Source organism: Trichoplax adhaerens, genomic scaffold, assembly GCF_000150275.1.
Source record: "Trichoplax adhaerens TRIADscaffold_15 genomic scaffold, whole genome shotgun sequence".
NCBI lineage: Eukaryota > Metazoa > Placozoa > Uniplacotomia > Trichoplacea > Trichoplacidae > Trichoplax > Trichoplax adhaerens.
The window spans coordinates 197,330-220,050 of NW_002060957.1; the positions used below are offsets into that span (position 1 = coordinate 197,330).

The 22,721-nt window shown below is 32.5% G+C and overlaps 3 protein-coding genes across 3 annotated transcripts; all 3 read right to left on the minus strand.

The window, feature by feature from the left end:
* Window positions 1-1,384: 1,384 nt before the first annotated feature.
* On the minus strand, window positions 1,385-3,795 carry TRIADDRAFT_60355 (uncharacterized protein; the record flags this gene model as incomplete). The annotated part of the gene is made up of 2 exons (XM_002116397.1): window positions 1,385-2,040; window positions 3,006-3,795. 2 exons carry the CDS (start codon window positions 3,793-3,795, stop codon window positions 1,385-1,387), a joined length of 1,446 nt encoding a protein of 481 aa, XP_002116433.1.
* Window positions 3,796-7,356: 3,561 nt separating this feature from the next.
* Window positions 7,357-11,341, minus strand: TRIADDRAFT_60356 (uncharacterized protein; the record flags this gene model as incomplete). The annotated part of the gene is made up of 10 exons (XM_002116398.1): window positions 7,357-7,422; window positions 7,508-7,687; window positions 7,930-8,049; window positions 8,122-8,213; window positions 8,309-8,607; window positions 8,829-8,887; window positions 9,080-9,150; window positions 9,267-9,356; window positions 10,056-10,116; window positions 11,261-11,341. The coding sequence occupies 10 exons, from the start codon at window positions 11,339-11,341 to the stop codon at window positions 7,357-7,359; spliced, it is 1,119 nt and encodes a 372-aa protein (XP_002116434.1).
* Window positions 11,342-11,744: 403 nt separating this feature from the next.
* On the minus strand, window positions 11,745-21,783 carry TRIADDRAFT_60357 (uncharacterized protein; the record flags this gene model as incomplete). Its single annotated transcript, XM_002116399.1, has 24 exons — window positions 11,745-11,822; window positions 11,890-11,997; window positions 12,107-12,223; window positions 12,316-12,360; window positions 12,607-12,687; window positions 12,830-12,880; window positions 13,120-13,212; window positions 13,377-13,434; window positions 13,513-13,568; window positions 13,769-13,838; window positions 14,014-14,159; window positions 14,550-14,807; window positions 15,549-15,602; window positions 15,745-15,845; window positions 18,169-18,322; window positions 18,631-18,778; window positions 18,881-19,006; window positions 19,694-19,728; window positions 19,854-19,912; window positions 20,262-20,396; window positions 20,641-20,858; window positions 21,024-21,085; window positions 21,155-21,254; window positions 21,740-21,783. The coding sequence occupies 24 exons, from the start codon at window positions 21,781-21,783 to the stop codon at window positions 11,745-11,747; spliced, it is 2,397 nt and encodes a 798-aa protein (XP_002116435.1).
* Between the last annotated feature and the right edge of the window lie 938 nt (window positions 21,784-22,721).

Below are 22,721 nucleotides of genomic sequence, written 5' to 3' on the forward strand. Positions count from 1 at the left end.
CTTTAATATAGCCTAGTAGGTAAATTTTGGTGATTCAGCTAGGATCATCGTGAAGATAGATTAATATAGTAAATATTGTCGCTCTTCTACATCTTATTGATTACTGTAATGGTTTTTATGCTAGTTCACGCTCTTATTACGGATATTACGAGAGAACGTAGAGATTGTCAATTCCTACAGGTGTTGAAAATTGATAACTTTATTGTATCAACTCAGAAATATAAATTATGTTAAAACATACAAATTACCCCTTAAAAATAATTGATAACATCTGTATAAAAATAGAACTGTTGCATCAACCAAAAATATCGATATCAAGGGACCATTTTATCAGTCTATAATTAACAGTCCAAAATTAAATGAATAACAAAGTACACTAAATTATACAGATGGACTTAATTATATATAATAAAGTACCAAATTAATTAATTACCCTATTTAAAAATTAAACACGAGATGATTAGTAGTATCGTACATAGGGTAAAAAAAGAAATACATTTAGTTAAAATTATTTATTAGGCCTCGATTTTTATTGGAATCGTCTATATATAATCCTGATTCCAGCATACTTTCAGCTATGCTCTTTACTCTATTCCTTTAATCGCAAATCTTATAACTAGAGTATAATATTAGACCTAGAAAACCATAATTGATGATAACCTGAAATTATAGAGCGAACTAAATATTGCTATTCATTCTATACATTAATGCTACCATCGTGTATAAATCTAACATACTTGTCTATAAAAGTAATTAACGGCGCTAGAAAAATGTGATGTTTGTATCTTGATGAAATGTTACATTCCAACATTTAACTAATAATTAATTGGAATATACTAATTATATACAAGATATTTTTATGACATTTTTAACGTAAACAATAGGCAATCAATCCCATCCACATTCCACTATTAAGAGTAGACTTACTTAATCTATATCTAATTAATTAAACAATTACTCTATCTACGATATTATGATGCAATCAATTATCGGTGGATCTGAATTTAAGGAACTAATCATGGCTATAAAATAGAATTGTTACGATAGTAAGAAAATAGTGATTATAAAGATGTAACAAATAACAAATTCTTCATTCAAGAGCATAAAAATAATATTAACCTACTAAATCATCAAAATCGATATCGTTATCATTCATAAATGATGACGATTGATTTTATTACCTAAAATTTAGGACTGATTCACAAGTTTACTCATTAAATTACTGATGATTACCAATCGAATATCATGAGAAAATAAATTCGTACATTCGTAGTCTGTAATTGCATATTTTCATTCCGATATAGATGTACAGTATTTGTACAAAGTTTCTAGATATCTTCTATGAGAATAATATGATATTATAATGAATTGCTATATTAATCTATTATGTTACTGTTACTGCTTGTTGTTCATAATTATGGTGTGTTCTCGGTGCAAAATCGTCATCATCATAATCATCGCCGTGATCATGAGCTATGATATCCTTATAGACGGATTGGATAGCACGATCCTGGATGGACTTTTGCAATGCAACACGAGAAGAATGGAATGTATCTGAGGAAAATTTCTTAAAATCTTCACGATGCATGGTACGCATATCCATTGGATCATTACTCTTAAAGACTACTGCCGGTTTTTTTGCAGACATTGATGGTTTGGCATCAACATGTCGGACATAATTGTCTCTCGATACAGTGCGTAAATCCATTTCACCATAGCCAAATATACTTTCGCGTTGATGATCTGGTAGGCATGGATAGCGTTGAGCTTCTTTCACATCGAAATGACAGTAATCTTCCTTCGATGTTGTTGCCGCAGTAAATGGCTTTTCACGATATGGAGTTTGCCGAGTACGTGGTCGTCGAATCTTTTTCGATTCCATTTCAGAGGAGAAATTACGAAAATCATTGTGCATTGTCGAACTTAAATCCATTTTTTCTGTAGGTGGACTGTATGATTTATCCTTAGCTTGGACTGGATTGATACGGCGAACAGGTTCACCTTCCCAGGCTTTAAAATCATCAAGATGAGTAGTTGAAGCTAAATAGGCAACAAGTAGCTTTAGTAAATACATTGAAACTGTACTTTTCTTGTCAGATTAACCTATTTTTAGCACTACTTGATTTTATATTATAGGCTTTTAGCTAGAAAGTAACAGTTTAAATCATAAACTAAAATTTTTCTTGGGGAACAATTATCAAATGTTTATCAGAGTAAATTTATTTAATCTATTTAAGCGCAGTTTTCTGTTCTTTAACTGTAAATGTATTTAAGCTTCTGGAATATAGAAGTCTATAATTTCAGCTACCAGCTCTATTAGTGCTTTTAATGATTTATGAAACTGCATACTTGCTTCTTAGCTGCAACGTAAAATCAATCTCTAAAGGAGTTGGTGAAACTAAACACATATAGATAATAAGAAACTCTAGTATATGCACTTTAAATTACTATTTTTGCCCATGAACTCATCTCTAACAATATTTTGTTCTATATTGCAGTTATAGGCTACCAAATGTAACTTCAACTATCGTTTGAAAGTCGTTAGCATTTTATGACGATGATCAAACACTAATAACTTAATGCATCTATCGACTTTAAATACAGTTTTAAAGTAAAATTTTACGTCTTCACGTCTTAATCATATCTCGGTACAGAAATTATTCTTTCAGTTTCAAATCTATGTGCGTTATAATTATTTTGCTTAAGGTAAAATGGAGTTCAACATCTTTCGGCTAATACTTTACTATATCATACTGTAACACTTCACACTAAATGTGTTCATTTAGGGACTAATAATTATAGACAAGTATGTTTTACTATATTTCTAATATCATCAATTTAGCAGTATAACATATAAATTAGCTAAAACTGTCATGATATTATGATGTAATAATAAGAATTAAGACATCCTCTACAAGATATTGGAAATTCTTATTTATCAAATAACTCAATCCATTGCAAGAACTACATTATTATCCGGATAAGAGCTAAAAGCATTAGTTTACCTTTTTCCTTTCCGTCGCCTACAGGAAATGTTTTACTACGGCTATGAATTTTCTTGAAACTTGGTAATTTACAGTAGCCATGATCTTTATAACCAACCTGATAGTTGGTGCTTAGAGAATCTGTAACCTTATCTGGAGGTCGATATTCTTTATCATGCTTATATATATCTGTCGATTGGCGTATCTCTACAGGATATTTTATAAAATCTTCTTTATTAGTTGTCCTAAAGTTCATTTTTTCTTCTGGTCGAATAGTTAACAAGTTAGGCTTGGCTGTTGCTGCAGGTGCCGTCTGGTGTCGTACAAAGTCACCACGCGATGTTGTATGAAGATCAATTGATTCTTGCGGTGGCTTATATGTATTTTCAATTTTCCTGGGTCGTAATCGTTCCTCAGGTTGGAGAGCCCAACCTTTAAAATCATCTGAATATGTAGCTCGATATCGACTAGAAGCTTCAATATCAGGAAAGTTATAAGTTTGCTTGGCTCGGACTAATTTGGATGGACGACTACCTGTCTTGATAAAGTCCAGATATTGTTGATTATATTGCGTTAATAAATCCATCTCGCCACTTTGACCAACTAGCTCATTTTTTATTTTAACTGGCAGCAATTTAGGTTGGGGTGGAAAGTGGACAAAATCTGTTTTATTAGTAGTAGCTTGATATTCACTACCGTTATTTTGCCATAGTACACCATCATTACGTTTCGATAGCTGCCTCCGGTGATAGCCGTGATCCGTATATCGTCGGCTGTACTCACTAAACTGATAACGAGATTTCTTTTTCATCGTGTATTTGATTAGTTTCCAACTGGATTAAATCGAAAACTTTTGCGTTGTTAAAATTTGATGGCCTCAATATGATACAGAGGATAAATTTAAGTTCAAATCAAGTCAGAAATAACCAACACTGTTGATTGCGTTAATGTAAATCTCGCCTTTTCAATAACTTGTATCCTGCAATAAGAAGATTATATTAATTAATTTACCAATACTGAAATAATTTAAGGTACCTCCTTATTACCCAATTATGAAGAAGGGAATATTTGATTATAACAACATCACTACGCTGAATTACAGGTAAGGTATCCAAAAACTCAAGCGAATTGCATTTGTAAATCATTATGTTGACAAAGATATAATAAGAAATTGTCTACAATATCGATGAATGAATCCTTGAGCCAAAATAATAGTTTCATTTCTTATTTGGATTATCAATAAGCTCAAAAATTATCTTCAATAGTAAAAATGGAATTGAGATAGATTTTCTAAATGTTATACTGTACTGTAATTAACTACATGGTAATTAAACTTTTACTTTGGTTATTATTACAATTTTTTAAATTTAAAATAAAATCCATTTCCTGTAGCTATATTTATCTTCCTAAGTAGGAAATCTGATTACGTTAAATTGTAAATAGGGTAACCAAGAACACATGAGGGCATAGGCAGTGGGTGCTGCGTGAAAAGCGATTATTATCATCTTATCATAAATATCTCATTCAATATAGACATGGTAAATAGAGTTGCTCATATGGCATAAACTTATTGAAATACTTCAAAAATCACTACACTATTATAAAAACTGAAATTATACTTATTTGATAAAAATATCATCAACCGTCCTAGCAATTATTTAAAGTAATACTAAAAACAACATCTTAATGTGGCATTAAGATCAATATCTAATTGAAGCTCTGCATTTCTTAGGATTAGTAAAGGTTTACTTAAACAAGCTTTAGACATGCTACTTGCGTGATATTCAATCATTGCTAGTCAAATTGACGTATATAAGTAGGAGAATAAGATAGAAATTTTATCAATTTTTACCCATAGATACTATGGCTCAATTACGTGTAAAGTTATCTTGCCAACTGAATAACGATGAGATTTAACGTAAATTTAGAGTTGCATAGCCCAGCGAGTTCATTTATCTTATGTGTAAGAAAATATATTGATCATTCGATAGGCTAACTCCGTGAATAGATCAAATTAGTGGTCGCAATTAGAATTTTACTTGTAATTATTAAAAGCATCGGATATAACCCAAGTTAAGGAGGGTCTGATATTTTAAATGTGGTAACATTATATTTAATTCTATACTTACTACAATGTTACATTGATGATTTCTTCTCATCCAATTCTCGCATAATCCCAAAACAGGAAGGACGACAGCAATTTTAAGACTAACAAATAGGTATCAAAAAATGGGCAATTGTTGTAAATTGTAACTAATGACAATAATACATACAACTCTTTCAATTAGGGATGGGGAATAAATTCTTTCTCGTCTGGATTCTAATAACTACATCAAATCAGTGTTGCCTAATAAAATTGTCAAGTCTAGATAGTAGTAAATCAAAATTACTAGAGGGTTAAAATGGACAAATTGCCTGTTAAGACTGCTGATAGTTAATAATGAATATCATGTACTCCAAGCTTGTCCTAGTTACCATAGCAACAGAGAGCACTTTAAACAACGTTGGCAATGATACACTGCAGTAGAGCGGTAATAGTAACAATATTAAATATTCAGCTTATTATAGCAGTATTGAACGTCATCAATGGATCATACAGTAAAATGAATAATTTATTCTAAACAGTATCTAACCATTACCATAATAGGCTTTTCATTATATATTGTTAACAAGATTGTCAATATGCTTCTTACTATGAAGGAGTATAGCTACCTATTGATTATACACAATGAGTAAAGTTATAACAATTTTCATCGCCGCAAATGTTATTTATCGGAGTATTTTTCTCGGGGGTTGTGCCTAACTGTAAAACAGTGATCATGGGGTAGTTAACACTTGATTAAATCTTAAATGATGCAACGTGTTAGTATGACTTAGAGAACATATATGTTGACTTTGAGCGTGGGATTATCATCATTTATTCTATTACAAACGTTACCTTATTGAAGGATATTATTCAATGTAACAATTTCAATATTTTTAATTATATTGCGATATAATTTTGAATGATTATTTTGATACTATAATGTTCCGGTAGATAGTTAACTTGATATTTTGTTTCGATGAAACAACATCTTATAGACATTGTGCAGATTAGAATATTTTGTAAGATTCCGTCTTGGCTCAAAGTCGGATAAAATCTTATTTAAAGGGTCTCTTGACCTTACACTTGTATGAAATAATGTTAATAAAGATATCTATCACTAGTACCAACGGCTGCTTTTTACTGATCATATTGTTTATCTCATTAGTTATACATAATTATCTAATCTTGCCTATTTAAATCTATTTAATTTTACGGACAATCATAGCAGGCTATCAATTTCATATTGTATGACAAATTTAAACTCTACGCTAATAGTACCACTGCTGTGTCCTTTCCATTCTCGAAGAAACGTATTCTATGGCTTAAACTCTGTTGTGACCTTAAGGATATAGTCAAGCTCAAGCCTGACTTAATTAACGATTGATTTATGATGTCAATAAGTAATCTTTTAGGGAAAGCCAGGACGGTAATTGATTTATCGTTTGGCACTAAAGTAGGCTCATCACTTGCGCATAATCGTAGGAACGTTTAGATATTATACGACCGTTCCTGCATAGTAAATGAAAATGTAAACCATTGAAAAGGCATTAGCTACTGATTTCTAGCCATAACAATGACTCGATTTATCACTAATTAAAGCATTCAGGTTTACTCATCTATATGTGTATTTCTGATTATCCGATAAAAAAATCTCGATTAAATTATTAATCAAGTGAACAGTAGTAATGCAATAGTAAATAATTAAGTGCGGAAGAGCTTTAAGCTATCATTACGAAATATAAATAAATTGTCAATGAGGCATATCAAGTATTTTTGCTTATAATATGTGCATCTTATCCTGTGTAAATTTATGAAGTTAACGACAGTAGCAATTGCAATTAGTTAGTCGCAATAGTATACAGACTTTACTTCATTTTTTACATTAACCTTGTTTGCTTGCACTGTTGGATATTAATGGAAGTGCTGAAATGCTATAATGTTATTTATCAATCACACAGTTCCATTATTCTGTGGCCGAGGATTCAATAAGTATGCACTTTTGGAAGTCATGCTTCACATCAATAAGCTTTTAATATAGGGATTATAAATTCAGAAACTCGCTCCTAGGTTTGTCATCAAACCAGCGCTAGTTTGTAATGCATTCAATCCAATCTCACCATATTTAAAATGACGACGAGTGACTTTTTATTCACATAATTAAGAATAGCGTACTGTAAGTTAAGCAATCACCGAATATGGGATGCATTTAGCTGATGCATTATCAAGATATTCTGAAGTTGACTAGAGAAATAATAATTTGCAGAAGCGTTTATTATAACACCATCTTCATTCCTCTGTAGTATCACCAACATGATTTATTCTGTTCATAGATCGAAGACGAGCTTCAAAGGCCTATAAAAATAGAATAATCAATAGAAAGTGTAAACGTCGACGTGAAATTAACAAAAATAATGCACTGAATAAGAATTTCAATTACATTAAATTTTTCATTTAAGTCTGGATTTTCAAGACTAGTAACAGCCTCATTGATTAAAGTAATCGTAGGTACTTTTATTTTGAGAGTTGGGAATAGCTTTAAATGTTCTTCCGCAGCATCCATTATTTCTGATTGTCTTTTAGCATCTTTCAAACTTTTGATATACAAGTATAGGACCAGCTGTACGTATAAGTAAATGGTGCAACGTGAGCAGTCAGTCTTGTTAGTACCACAGTAATGTATCATGACAGTTTATCGATTAAAGAGAGATTATTTACATTAGAAGGTTTGAATTTGTCCCATTTTACGTATTCATTTATATGCTCTAAAGCCATTTCGGGCAAGTTCTGTGATATCAAGAAGTGGATATGGGTCAATTGTTATAGGGATCCTTTGGTAATAGTAAAAATAACCAAAACTACCTGACGTAACGCAGCACGAATTATCTCCTTGCGAATTATTTTAATATGACGTACTCTTAAGCCAGTTTCCATAAATTCACGAAGTAATTTAATACCATATAGAAAATCTTTCTCAGAATCCTACAAGGCATCCAGAGAAGCTAAAATTTTCCATTTCTTTCAAGAAATTGCTCAAGTCATACAATATTTTACCTGCTTGAGTAAAGAATAAATTCTAATGGCGTTGGTAACTTTGTTGGGTTTTATGCTATCGGCGAGCATCGCATCATATGCTTCCAAAGCAACTAGAGAAAGCAATATGCATTCAATGTAAATATTGTAGTTAAAAGCATATAATCGAATCATTGAAGATGGGCTGAATTTGCTAGAAAGGACTCACGATCTGACCCCTTTTCTATTCTATTTCTAGGATCTATGAATTCATCCATCAAGAAATTGTAACAGCCAGCATTAGGAAATATACCATATTCAGCCTGTAATTTTAAAGTACAACAGTTGGCATCAAGTCTTATGTAATAAGGGCTTAGCACATTGCGATAACAATCACAAAGAGGTACTATGTGACATGCCTTATTCTTGATCATTTCTAGAGCCATCGCTGGATTCTCCAGTCGAATGCATGTACGTGTTAGTAAGGCCGGCAAGCCATCAAACGGCACACTCTTGCTCTGTCGATATCTTGAGAAAAAAAATAGGATAGGTACCTTAGCTAAGTCTGCCATGATGGATATTAAAATGCTCGCTTTTGATTGCACATCACTAGCACTTTGAGTGGCATATTCGAAAAGATACAGTCCTCAAGTGGATACTTTGTCGTTGTCATTATTGCAAGCCAGTTTAATGCATAATTCTAATGTAAAGGTTTTTCTGATCAAGATACTCCAATTGTCAATTGATACCTTTTCACTGTATCCTGTAGAAGTGGTAAATTTTCTGGCTTGGTACAACCATCTATAAACTAAATGAAAATAGAAAATGATACGTATGCAATAAATTCAAAACTATTCGCTAGTTCCAATGCAGGAAAGTACAGTAGGCATTTTCATTAGGATTCAAAGGAAGTGATTTGATATTTCTTGCTAGTACAGTAACAACATCTACTTATCGGATTGAGATCGAGTGTGTATGATACTGTCATTTCTAAACCAACCAATTGCAAATCTTTAACCGCTGCATGTTTAGTTCGTTCTATTTTCTCTAACATGGTTTCGCGCAGTTTTTCTGAAAGAGAGAAAAAGGCTTCGTTGTTTATCGATGCATCCTACAGCCTACTGTGCAGCGTGCATGGAGGTCATTCAGCAATTTAGTTACGCCAATTTAAATGGTAAGAGACTGACCGATATCTCTGCCTTCATTTTCAGCTTTGTGTAAATCCCATTTTTCTAAGGGACGTTCTTTAGGCTTTAAAAATATGCAATGTTGAGCTCCTAAAGTAGTACAACAACAACACATGTTTGAATGGAGCTTTGTCCATGGCTAGGCAAGATACGAGCAAGCGATCCAATCATTAATTGCAATACAAGCTGACCTGTAGAAATAGCTCTATTCTTGACGGTCCATTGTCTCCATTGTACCAAAGTACGGCAAATGCTTGATCTCGGTAACATTTTTCAATCGATTGTAATGGATAAAATGGAATAAATTGCAACAGCGATGGATTGTTTAGCTTAATTTGAAACTGGATCTGCCAAGATGGAAAGCTCAATCAGCTCGATCAGCTCAATCATGCGGTTTTGATACTACGTAGACTGGACGCTATGTGCAGTACAGTACGATGCTACAGTACGTATGCTAATGTACTGTACTGTACACTGTACAGTACTACTAGTACAGTACTGTACAGTACAGTACAGTACAGTAGAGAATATGTGGAATGATGGAAGACCTCTTAGACTAGACCGTACCGGTCCAGTCCGGTCCAGTTCGGTACTGGTACTAGACACTAGACGTCGGAACAGGTGGTTGCAATGTGCTGCACCGATGTAGTGCACGGTACAGTACTGTACACTACTGGTGTTGGTATAATGTACAGGTCAGTCAAATACGTTTTGACCAGTCTATCCGAGGTAGTGCATGTTGAGAACGAAGGCAAAACTGCTTGGCTTGGCGATGCAGCTGCTGCTAACCCCTAGAAAATGGCTCCAAGGTACAAACTTGAAAAGCCTTCCTTACAATTATTTGTCTTTTCTATTCATATGAAAATGCAATACCCAAGTTTCAAAGCTAATTTTTTGTCCATCTCTTTATGCTTAACATTGCATTGCTACACCAGCATAAAATAGGACAACAATTGCAACAATACTACTTGATTGCAGTTCTGGCTTCTTCTCCTACCCATATGTGCTTCGTTGCAGATGGGATCTGTTTTCCAGTTGCAGCCACAGAGTATACAGGGTGTCTCATAAAAAATTACCGACGATTGAAATTATATGAAAACACAATTTCAACATCAAATTAGATAAAGTTGGTATCAGTCTATTGCAAATAAGACGCTTTACAGTACGTGGGAAGACTAGCCACACTCATGAATGATCTTGTTCTACAAGATAATACGAAGAGAGACTGTATTCGATAGCTTAAAATCGAAAATATCACTGAAATGCCTTCCTGACAATTATTTGTCTTTCCTATCCTGATGAAAATATAATGCCTAAGTTTCAAAGCTAGTTTGTCCATCTCTTCAAGCTTGGTATTGCATTGCTACACCAGTGTAAAATAGGACCAGAATTGCTACAATACTACTTGATTACAGCTCTAGGTTCTTCTTCTGCCCATATGCGCTTAGCTGCAGATGGGATCTATTTTTCAGTTGAATTGGCAACCTCAGAGTATAGGAAGACTAGTCAAACTCATGAATGATGTTGTTCTACAATACAATTCGAAGAGAGGCTGTATTCGATAGCTTAGAATCTGAATCTACAGTAGAAGTTTTAGAGTCAAAAATATCACTGAAATACCTTTCTTACAATTACTGTACGGTATTTATCTTTCCTATCCAGATGAAAATGCAATGCTCAAGTTTCAAAGTGAATCTGTCCATCTATTCATGCTTGGCATTGTATTGCTAGACGAGTGTAAAATAGGGCAAGAATTGCAACAATACTACTTGATTACAGTTCAGGCTTCTTCTTCTACACATATGCGCTTAGCTGTAGTTGCAACCACAGAAGACCGGTATACTCATAGACTGTCATGAATGATGTTGATCTAAAATATAATACGTGAAGAGATTGCACTACTGTATGTCGAGTTAAATTGGCAATCGCAGAGTACGTGAAGACTAGTCACATTCATGAATGATGCTGTTCTACACTATAATACGAGGACAGACCGTATTCGATAGCTTAGAATCGAGATCGAACAGTTCTAGAGTCAAAAAGTCACTTAATATTGTATTTGTTCGGATATTCATGTTGATCCCAACAAGTAATGCATGATATTGAACGATGCTGTAAATGCGTGTAAAAGTATAACATGCTTTATATCCTTTGCCTTAGTACTGTACAAGGTGATGAGCTGCATTAATTTTGCAACCTTCGGCTATAAATTGATTCTATTTAAATCTATCTTCACTGTTAATAAACAAGAAGTTATTAACTGTAAGCTATTGAAAGGTAAAAATAAATCAACAGTAATTAGAAATTGAGAATTCTTATCCGTCGTACTCTGTAAGAAACGACGATAGCGTTGTGAAATCTTCTAAACATTTTTAATCAATTTTGCCCGAGGCCCAATATGCAATATCGCATTTTCATCTTGACCGATTAAGCACCATGAAAGATAGACCCGGAATTTCATTATTATTTAAACTAGCTTCATGGATCCTCGTTCATTGATTTTATTCTTTGCTTCATTTCATTGACCCACCGACAGCAAATGGTTCTGTTTTCAGCCTAAAGGGATAAGAAACAATTTTAAGTGACAACATTATAACGAAATCACACTTCTAATCAAGCTTACACGATATTGGATTGGTTTTTTATTTTTTGAGCTTAAAGATGACGAAATCGTAGTCATCATCATGATGTCATCTTTAGTTTCATGAATGTTGACATAAATAAGATTCAACTATAGAAGCAGAGCGAGTTGAAATTGGTTATAATTACGTAACCTGTCGCTAAATTACAAAAGCATAGAATTCAGGAAAAAAACCGTTTAAATAAAATTGCTTCTTTACCGGAATACATGCTTTCACCATATATTTATCATGTGGCCTGGGCTTCGTCAGTAATAATGCTTTCTCAAAGAGGAATAATTTTCGTTCTTTCCTTGGCCAAAGCTTGTGGAACTTTCCCTGCATAAAAATAAATAAAAAAATTGCATTCAACGTGTAAGGCCAATTGGCAAGCAGCTTGCAATAGCCAATTTTAATTCTGAAACGACTACCTCCATTATAAAATCCCCGTAGTTTTCTTGCAAGTTGGTGATACACTGATTTATAAAAATCATTTTAAGCGTTATTAATTATACAATTATATCAAGTCATAGATCAATTATCCGTGATATAGTTGCTGTAATGGATATCGTTAATTCTATCCGTTTAAGTTATTCTTTTCTTACAAGTTGAGCCTTTGATTTTTTATCCGGAATGAATGATTTTTCAATATTCTAAACATTGAAAGTAGGCCAGTCATGCCTTTATATTGACTTAAAAATTTTAAATTTATGCAGACTAACCTGAATGCTGTTCGCCATATCATATAATTTTTTACTCTCATTCACTCGATCTGCTATCGTTGACATAAATTCGATAGCCGCCTATAAATAATTAATTATTATTTAGCTCGAATCAGCTTTAACCCTATTCTAAATAAACTATCACTACTTAATACTGGCATTACTAATGTATCCTATATTAATTAATGATTAGTGTCATTTTTCATATGAATAACGTCATTACTTTTACAATTCCCTGATCTTTCACTGAACCATCCAAATACTTGAGTATTTCCTGATCAAAAAAGCATGAATTTCACGTTTGTTTCAATGAATCATTTATGAAGAAATGAGTAAAGCTTATGTCAATTTAAGACACAGTTAAAATAATGGAAATGAAACAAGCAGTGATCCCAAACTTAATAGTATATACTCTTACTATCGCATATCGAATAAATACTGTCATGATCTTGCAAGAATTTTAGGAAATTGAATGAATACACAAAAATTAAATCTACGACCATATGAAAATACCTCCAAGATTAATTTATACTTCAATAATCTTTGTAAAGGTTTAACAAGGTAAGATTCTAAGCTCAGGTTAGTACCAGTATTTTCACGACATTCCTAAATCATCAAGTTACCAACACTTATAAATCAGCCAATAAACATTAAACTAATACCATGAGAATCATGTACATTGAATTTGGAAATAGGACTGCTAAAATAAGTATGCAAAGTTATCTAATAAACGGCAGAGGTTATACAAGCCTATTTAGTAAATGATATACATTTAAAAAAGTTTCGATAGTATCCTCTTTCATAATTCTTTGCAATGTAGCAACGGCCCTATCAAATAATTCACATTGTATTTAAGGCTTAGAGAGAAGCAGAAATGACTAAATGTATTTCAAATGTTGATCTTACTTATCATAGCTACATATATATTTTCCATAAATATTTTCAAATCCATTTAAACAATCCTTGAGAAAAATAAATTAAATGATTCACTTTTAGTCCTACTAGGTAACGAAAAGTATTTTTTGATCACTTTAGCATATTTGAAATATTAATTAGTAAAGTTAATTTGATATATCGTAGAAGATCAAGTCGAAAAATAGCAAATATTGAGCCGTTCCTAGATAGAATTACTGCCAATATCCTAGAGTAGTCCTTTATATACCTTAGTTATGAACGTGGCACATATGCGAACAAGATTGCCCTTGCAGCTTTCAAGGGACCGAAGGAAGGAACTAAATTTTAGATAGGAAATTACAAAGATAAATGATAGAATGTTAGCCTAAGCTTGAACTAGGAGTATTTAAGGAGTAAAATGTAAATTATCATGACAATTATGACTGTATAAATAAAATAATTATCAGAACTAAGCGTACAAGTAAACTTTAGCTATTTTATAAGATTTATTACTGGCAAGGATTAAATAATTCATCAAAATATAGATAAGTAACCCACGCCTGAAATTCCCATATTTCATCGATGTTGAGAAATATTTCGTCGCTGTCTCCTACATCCATCATAATTTTCCAGTCGTTTTGAAATGGATGAAGGTAATGCTAGAAAATAAGATCATGCTTAGGGAATCAATAGAGATGGTGAATAATTTAAAAAAATGATGATAAGTATAGCGCCTGGAGTAGGATAAAACTGTTTATAGATATCTATTAATCGCTCAATAGTAGAGTATTAATCGTAGAAGAAATCAATCATATCAGATCTCATTTCCGCCAGCTAAAATAAGCACTTTGAATAGGTGTAATCAACTGATAAGGTTGCTGAAATAATATCCGACAAATTCTCTCTGTTACGCGGTAATTTAACATTTTTGCCCCAATATAAAGGCTTGATGATATAATGTTAAATAGAGACCAAATTTCTTAATTCTCATTTACTTTACGGCTAGATATAAAGTCATAATGACTCTTAACTATGCAAATATACGATACCTTGATCAGGATATCCAAATCGGAAACATAAGATTTTTCTGTTTCAATGAGTTCTTTAATTTTAAATTCTAATAATAGCTGATGTTTGGAAGCCATGCTAGATTTCATCTCCTTCATTTCAGCTGAAGTCGTAGAACAACATACGTCTTGATCAGTTCCTTCATCAGTCTTGCTGGCCTCACTTTGCATTTGGCTATCTTCAAGGCTTTGTTCGCTACAATTACTTTCACTAGAAAGGGCTTTATCTTCATCCATGAACTAAAGACCCAAGAGTAAATTGGATTCCTTAAATTTACTTATACCCGCTAAATATTACTGAAGCTATATTTATTTACTAAAATCCAGCTAACTAGCCAGATAATTGTCACTTTCTATTGGCAAAAGGGTCGTTCATTTCTTTTATAATTTATCTACGTATACATGTAGATTAGAAATTATGGACAATCTAAATACAGTTTTTTAAACACTTATTAAGCAGCGGTAAGGTTATCATGAGGTATTAGATAGTAAGTTAGCTGGGTAGTTGTTTATCTACCTTCCATTTAATTATAAGCTTAGCACGGTAGCTATTTCGCGAGAGATGGTATATCAAATATGAGGAAAGCGTCGTATACCTTACTTAGTTATTCAAAATATCGTCAATTAACAGTAGTAAAGGTTATTAACAATTATAATTAATTCTAACACAACCTTCTAGACACGTTTGAAATGCAGCTATGGGTATGATAAGGTATTGGATACAGAGTTAAGTCTCTAATATCGCTGTCTGTCTACCTTCTATTTAAGCTGTAACATAGGATAGTTATTATACGATAGACGCTATACTGAATATACAAGAAACTGCTATAAATCTGCTTAGTTATTCAAAATACCTTCCATTAACTACTGTAGAAATTATTGATAATCTTTACGACAATTTATTCTTCGATCATATTGGATCAACGTGGGAAACTAACGGGACTCCGACAATCGTCAAACTATCACTTAGCAAATTTCTACCTTATCGGTCGCAAATATTTCTAAATACAAAGCAGGCGACCAATAAATTTTGTACTAGTGTATGATTAATATTTTCTTTTGCTAGTTACACAAGTACAATCAACCATAATATAAGGCAGAATTCTTTAGTTAATACAAATCAGTATTTTAAAACATTATCGATTGGGTATACTACAAATCTTTAGATTAACTTTACTTCTTGCGATTCTTTCTTTAGTTTATCACGAGCTGTAACAGATTGAGATGTTCTTGTAGTTAAGTCAGATTCATAACCAGAAGAACTATTGCTAAGCCAAGCTAAAGAAGAAACATTTCATGTCGTTAGATCCATTACCCTAAATAACTAATGATTTATTTCCTTCATCAATAGTTTACTGTTAAGTCTCATCTTCGATCTATTACTGAAGCTATAGTCCTGCAATTATTTTTTTCATTATTGCTCATTTTTGGCTATAAACATACAATTTCTAGTCGCTAATCGAAGGTTATAGGAATAAATGCTCCTGTTATAAGGAAAAACTTACAAAAAACTTGCTTTCTCATAGCTAGAACTGAACCTTATCTTCCTAATGGCTAACCAAGAAGGCAAGGATGCCAAATAAAAGTTGAGCCTTCAAAGTTATTTTACAATCACTAGAGCAACCAATGGCTTCAATTGAAGTTAAAATATTTTCCACGAAAGAATTCTCGCTAGCTAGTATTACTGCCAATATGCTTTGTAATAATTCATGGAATATGGAATATAAACTTCTTGTCAATTTCTACCTTCTCTTCATATTCAAGAAATGCTTGAGATCTAGTCCAGTTCTCTTTCTCTGTGAAGAGAGGATTAGTGGTGTAAATAATTTGTTAGTGATTGCTATTTTTGTCTGCTTTCGTGATAAAGATGCAACATCGTTGCTGGCAGAATCATCGATTGACTATAAAATAATTAACATCTGGTAAAAGGTTATACTACAATCTTGTTGCGTCTTTCACTTCTGATGCGATCCAAATGATCCTCAAGTATAGCCAACGCCAATCATAATAATTCCTAATAAAGATAGTATTCGAGAAGATACATCTTGTGCCCATCTTTGACCATAATAAAACCATATTTGGTTGAAGTAGAGCAGAAACATTGCAGTAGAAGCTATACAGTAGAATAAAGGAAACCCACTAGTAAAGGTACATAAATGAAGGAAAGTTGGTTTTTGACTTTAATTAAATAGAGATCCGCATACCATGTTATTTCATAGAACATGGCATTAAACTCAGTAGCAATCGTGATTGGAATGACTAGTCAATACTGCAATGTTGTTAAGTATCTTTTAAGACATTTCCACTTCTTTCTAAACTTAAATGACCTGTTCCTCTAGTCTGCTATGAAAAGTTGCACATAGTTATATCGTGAAATGATTGAAACGTCTAGGCAATGCTATAATATTTCATTTATGCTTTGAAGATATTTTTATCTTCTGAATTCAACTATTGTCCTTGCTCTTCCAGCTTAATATGAAAAGTTATTGCACACAACTTTATAGTACTGTAAATTCGTAGGAATAACTAGGCAACGCTGCAATTTTCCCATTCCTGCTTTGAAGACATTTTCTGCCTTCTAAATAGAACTGGCCCTGCTCTCATTACTGGATATGAAATATTGGTACTCGTCGTTTTCTTGTCAATGGAATTGCAAAATTGATGAAAAAAGCTTATCATTGCTGAATCTTTTGCTGGACATTTTTTAAAAAACTTTTACTTCTTATTGAATTCGGCCTATCTGCTCTCCTACTATGATGTGAGAATGTCGTCGTAAAGTAAATTGTAAAATAGATTGACGTAGTTTGTTAATGATACAATTTTAATGGATATCTTTTTTAAATGTTCATCGATTCAATTGTTTAGGAATATCCTGAAACTTTGATATTTCCAGGTACTTCTAATTAGGATCGTACATACGTTACTTATAACAGTATCTCTATTTTTCAAGTCGTTGATAGAAGCAAACTTACAACAACATTCGTACCATTTTGAACAATCTTAGGTGTTTATTGCGATCGAAAATAAATTGGAAGTAACGACAGCGATAAATTGGCGGAAACAAGCTCATTTTGACGAGCGATATCATAAACTATATCCTAAAATCGCAATATTATTCACTCTCAAGGATAGATGATGTATCGTAAGTTAGTGTGTTGGCTAGTTGAATATTCTGTGTTTAAAGAAAATGCTTTAATATTTGGACAGAATAATTAAAAATCAGGGAATTCATTTCTTCGACAACGATGCTACCCTAGCGATACTTAGGTTAAACGAAAACTCTAAGCTATTAACTGATATTCGGTATTAGAGCTGGTTATTATTCGTCTAGAAGAATGGCAGTCAACCAATCATTACAGTACAGCATATAAATAATTGGTAGTCCATGCGAATCTTTCATTATGGCCTTGTTAAAGTCTTATTAAAGTTCATGTTTGATGCAGCAGTAACTCATTATAGTTTTATATCCAATATCATCAAGGAAAAAATTTCTTAATGTGTCTGTAGTCAAGGATAGAAATGAGCATAATCACTTTGGTTAGTTTAGTTATCGGTAGGTTACAAATGGGTGAAATCGATTGCAATTTAATAGATTGCTTACCCACGGTAATTCCATCCCCATGCTGCTCTAAAAGATAGAGTAAGAATGTTCTTATTTGATCAGAGCTGAGATAGGGAAAGAGCTGCAACATAAAGTCCTGGAAATCATTTTCGTCTTTTTGACCGATTTGGTCGATCTTGGTGAAAGCTGTGTTCTATCATGGGGAGTATAATTTATCCCGTATTAGTTGGAAGAAATGAAATTTTAGGCAAGGGAATTTTGCTACCAATAATGCTGATCTAATAAAATTTCCAAGACTCTATACGTTACCCGTATTGCTTTAGAGAGCGTTTCTTCTAACATCGGTGTAGCAGATAGAGTTAACATTGCAATCAAATACTGCCTGAAGTTGACGAATCCATTTCCATCCTAGAAAAGACTCTTATTTTTACTGCATATGCTGTTGAACTGTAGCAATATTGTAGTTTCGAAAGAGACTACAAGAACTAGATGTAAACATACCCAATCTAGTAACGAAAAGATTGGTAAAAGACATGACATTTCCAGTTGTAGGTAATGGGCTAATTCTTCAATGTCAATTTTTCCATCTCTATTTAGGTCGATACTCGCAAATTTTTGTAGATGGCACTTTGCGTCACTAAATGACAGTCTTGATAGAAATAATACTAAGAATAAGAACATGCAAGATGCTCAATTTAGGTAGAAAAGTTAGCATATCTATATGAGAGCTAAAAACCAGCACGACCACTACCCAAGTTCTCGATTTAATTTTGAGAATTCAATTAAACCACTTTCCCTTGGCAAATGATAGGCAGTGGCGTTGATGCAAAGGCAAGCATCCTCATAAGCACAGTCAGTAACAGGAATGGATAAATTTCTACCAGCAAAATGCAAAAATTGAATTAAACTCAATTAGATCATTGATTTATGGTAAAATGTTAGGCAATAGTGCTTATGCAAAGGCAATCATCGTCATAAACAATCAGTAACACGAATGGATAAAATTTTACTGGTAAAATACAGAAATTGAATTAATAGCTTAACTGTGTTTAAAGCTTACTCAGACATAACGTCTCTGACATTATTAGTATACAAGCGGGAACACATCCTTTCCTAAAATGTTGGAGATATTTATACTCGAATAAGGATCAATCTCAGAAATTACATATTATTATGACTATAGATTATCTTGACAAGGTAAATAAACTGAACAGTTATCATGGAAGTTATTGTCATGAAAATATGAGAGATTCAGCGAAGAAAACAGTCTTCAATTACCTCTTCGTTTGGATAATATACCGGTAAGAACTAAAAATAACCATATGCAACAGTAAAAATCATTACCAATAATGCACGATATACTCGCAATTAAAACTATAAGCACCTCTATAACAGCTTCATGGTTTAGCAGACAAATTGTGTACAGCAATAATCGAAATCTGAGGTAATTTTAAAGATAATAATGAAAGAAATTTAATAATCCTATCAGCATTTGTAGAAATGAAGTCGTGTTATGAAATTGCTACGTAATTGCAAAATGATTCAATTTACGTAGTAGACTCACCGAGAATATCCGCCAAAAACGTAGGTATAGGTGTCCTATCAGTAAGAATAATTATTCAATTAGCATTACAAAGTAATATTCAATGATTTTCCTGAATAGTTCTTCGCCCTTTTCGTATACATTATATGGCACTGTGCTTTTAGCGCATAAGTAGACTTACTAATTCGTTAAGATATCGGATAGTAACTGGTTGCACTGGAACACCAGGAACAAATGCTCCTACAAGCCGCATTTTAATCGAGAAAGGATTTGCAGTTGATGAGATTTGAAAATTGTAATACATCTGATGTAATGTCAATGCAGTGGCATTTTAAAGTATTCAGTCATTCACTGCAATGGCTAATTAGTTAAACTTTTAATTTTATACAACTCTAAAATAGCAGAATAACCTGACTTTAAGGTCAACAGACAAGTTCTATTTCCATGTGTACCTATAAATGAAAGGCTTCGATATGAGTAGCAGTTATTGCTAAAATCAAGCTCTCAAATTATGTTAATGTCCTTATATAAAGTAATGTTATTAATTTAGAGAACTCGAGATTAGAGATTTTAGACACTTCTAAATCACCTTCGGGAAAGATTAATAATTGCGGCCATTTTATTGCACTTTTATTCGGATTACCCACTATTTTATTGATGCTTTCTTTTTCAGTACTCGAACTAGATCTTGAAACATAAATTCCTTGATTGATAGATGAAATAGCTAGATTGGAAAATTTAGACATCATCAAGAATGCTATTATTGCATCATTTATCATTCAAGTAGGCCTTAGAAAAGCTCATTACTATTCATGATGAAATCGGAATCGATGTATTACTAATTCATTAGTAATTACTATTTATAATGTGTCAAGAATATTGCTATTGATCACTTGTAAGTATTTATTAATCTCGGTATAGTATACTGAATTAACATGGTGCATTTCTATTTTCTGCAGTAAACTTACAACGTAGAATGGGATTATTAAGAAACTCTTGCTTTCCGATAGAAGCGAAAAATCGGCAATATTGTATTAGTAGAACATCATAGAATGAGGAATGAGGTGCGGCCACGATAATACTTGCTTCCTCCGGGCTTGCTAGTTTTCCGATAATAGTTACTTTATGAAAACCAAGTGCAAAAATAATGATGGAGGAACCATGTCGATACCGTTCGCGTAAATATCTAAGGCCACAGACGGAGAGAAACATAGTTTAAAATAGAATTAGAAATTGTTCTATACTAAAGCTGCATGAAAGTCATTTCTAATTCTATTAGTATATATGTATGAATGGCATAACAGCTAATACGTCTTATAGCCAAGATATAGTAGAAAAGTTTTCAACTAACCTATCAAATATAGATTGTTTCTTAATGTTAGTAAATACAAGATTAGGCATGAAAAGATGGCACTAATATATCAACAGTAGTTACTAATAGCCATTCTAATCAAGAAACCGTGAAAATACTATTAAACTAACCTTGAAAATACGAATTATAATATTTTTATTGGTAATAAATATGAAATTAGATGCGAAAAAGTGAGTTAACGTATCAATAACATAGTAACTGGTGTCTCTTCTATTCGAGATACAGTAGAATAATTTAAATTAACCTTTAAAACATAAGTTCTATTTTTTGCTTGTAGTAAATATAACTAATGACGTTACAGCTGGTGGCTCTTTTAATTAAATACCATAGAATACCTTTGAATTAACTTTAAAAGTATATGGTATGAGAAGATAGCTCTAATACTTCAATAATTAATAAAGTGATTGATAGCTTTTCTGTTCAAGATACAGTAGAAAAGCATCGAATAAAACTTTAAAGCTGAAAATTAATTTTGATCATGTAGGAGTATATATAAAATACGGTGTGAAAAGATAAATTTCATGAGCAATGGATGTGTGAGAAATGAGAATTTTAAGGCATTCATATGAATTAATCTTTAATGGTGTAGGAGGAATATACATATATTGCGATATGAGAAGATAAATTTTAATGACCAATGCATGTGTAAGAAATGAGAATTTTGATATATTCACATGATGTTAGAATTGATTTACCTTCGCCAACCTTGTAGAGGCTGAGTAAGTTGTTTTGGTGTCATTGATTTCCTTATTAAATAGCTTGTTAGTCCGGCACAAGTTATCGTGATAATTATAATTATTATGCGTATGGGAGCAATGAATATCGCAACCAGCAGCATCTAAATAGATACGTAAAGACAAGATCACATGAAGATTGCTTTTGAAATTGCATAGAAAAACTTTTCCCTTTATACTATTTTAAAATTCAAACACTAAAGAATAAGCGAATCTAAAAAACTTTCATTTCCTTAGGTAAGATAGTTATCTAAATTTAATCATGACCACAACTCTTGCAATTGTATAAAATCTGTTTTCTTTCTAATATATTTTGTGTACTATCTCTTAGCGTCGATACAAAGCTAGCGGTAAGTTTCGTATACGAATAAGAATGGATTTTAACCTCAATTTTCTTCTTCATAGTTAAATTTATTCCAGGATGAATAAAGGGATTGCTAACGAGTGTCGGAACTAGACGATGTCTTTTGGATATAGTAACCATTGAGTACCTTGCTAGTTATCATGTAGGCTATAGGATTGGATGTTAGATGTATTTCGTCGATGGAATATTATATACAATAAATGCAATAGGTATGGCTCAATCAATGATGTTTATCATGTCATTTTTTCGCGAATGTTGATCAACCTTTCGCTACATTATCGGTATATTTACATATCAATACACGTATTTTGTAAATGCATTTTTCATGATAATGTTTACATTCGGGTTTGGTGCATTGCTTTCATACATTTTGAGTGAAGGCTGCTACAATGCCAAGCTTTGCTAAGGGAGGAGGATTAAGATTGATATTCTTATATAATGCTATATTTACTTAGCATATATATATAGAGAGAGAGAGAGAGAGAGAAGATGCGCGTATTCCTAACGTATAACCTTTAATTCAACATTGCTATTCTTTTCATATCGAGCCCGCTATTTCAGGGACATTTGTACATATGT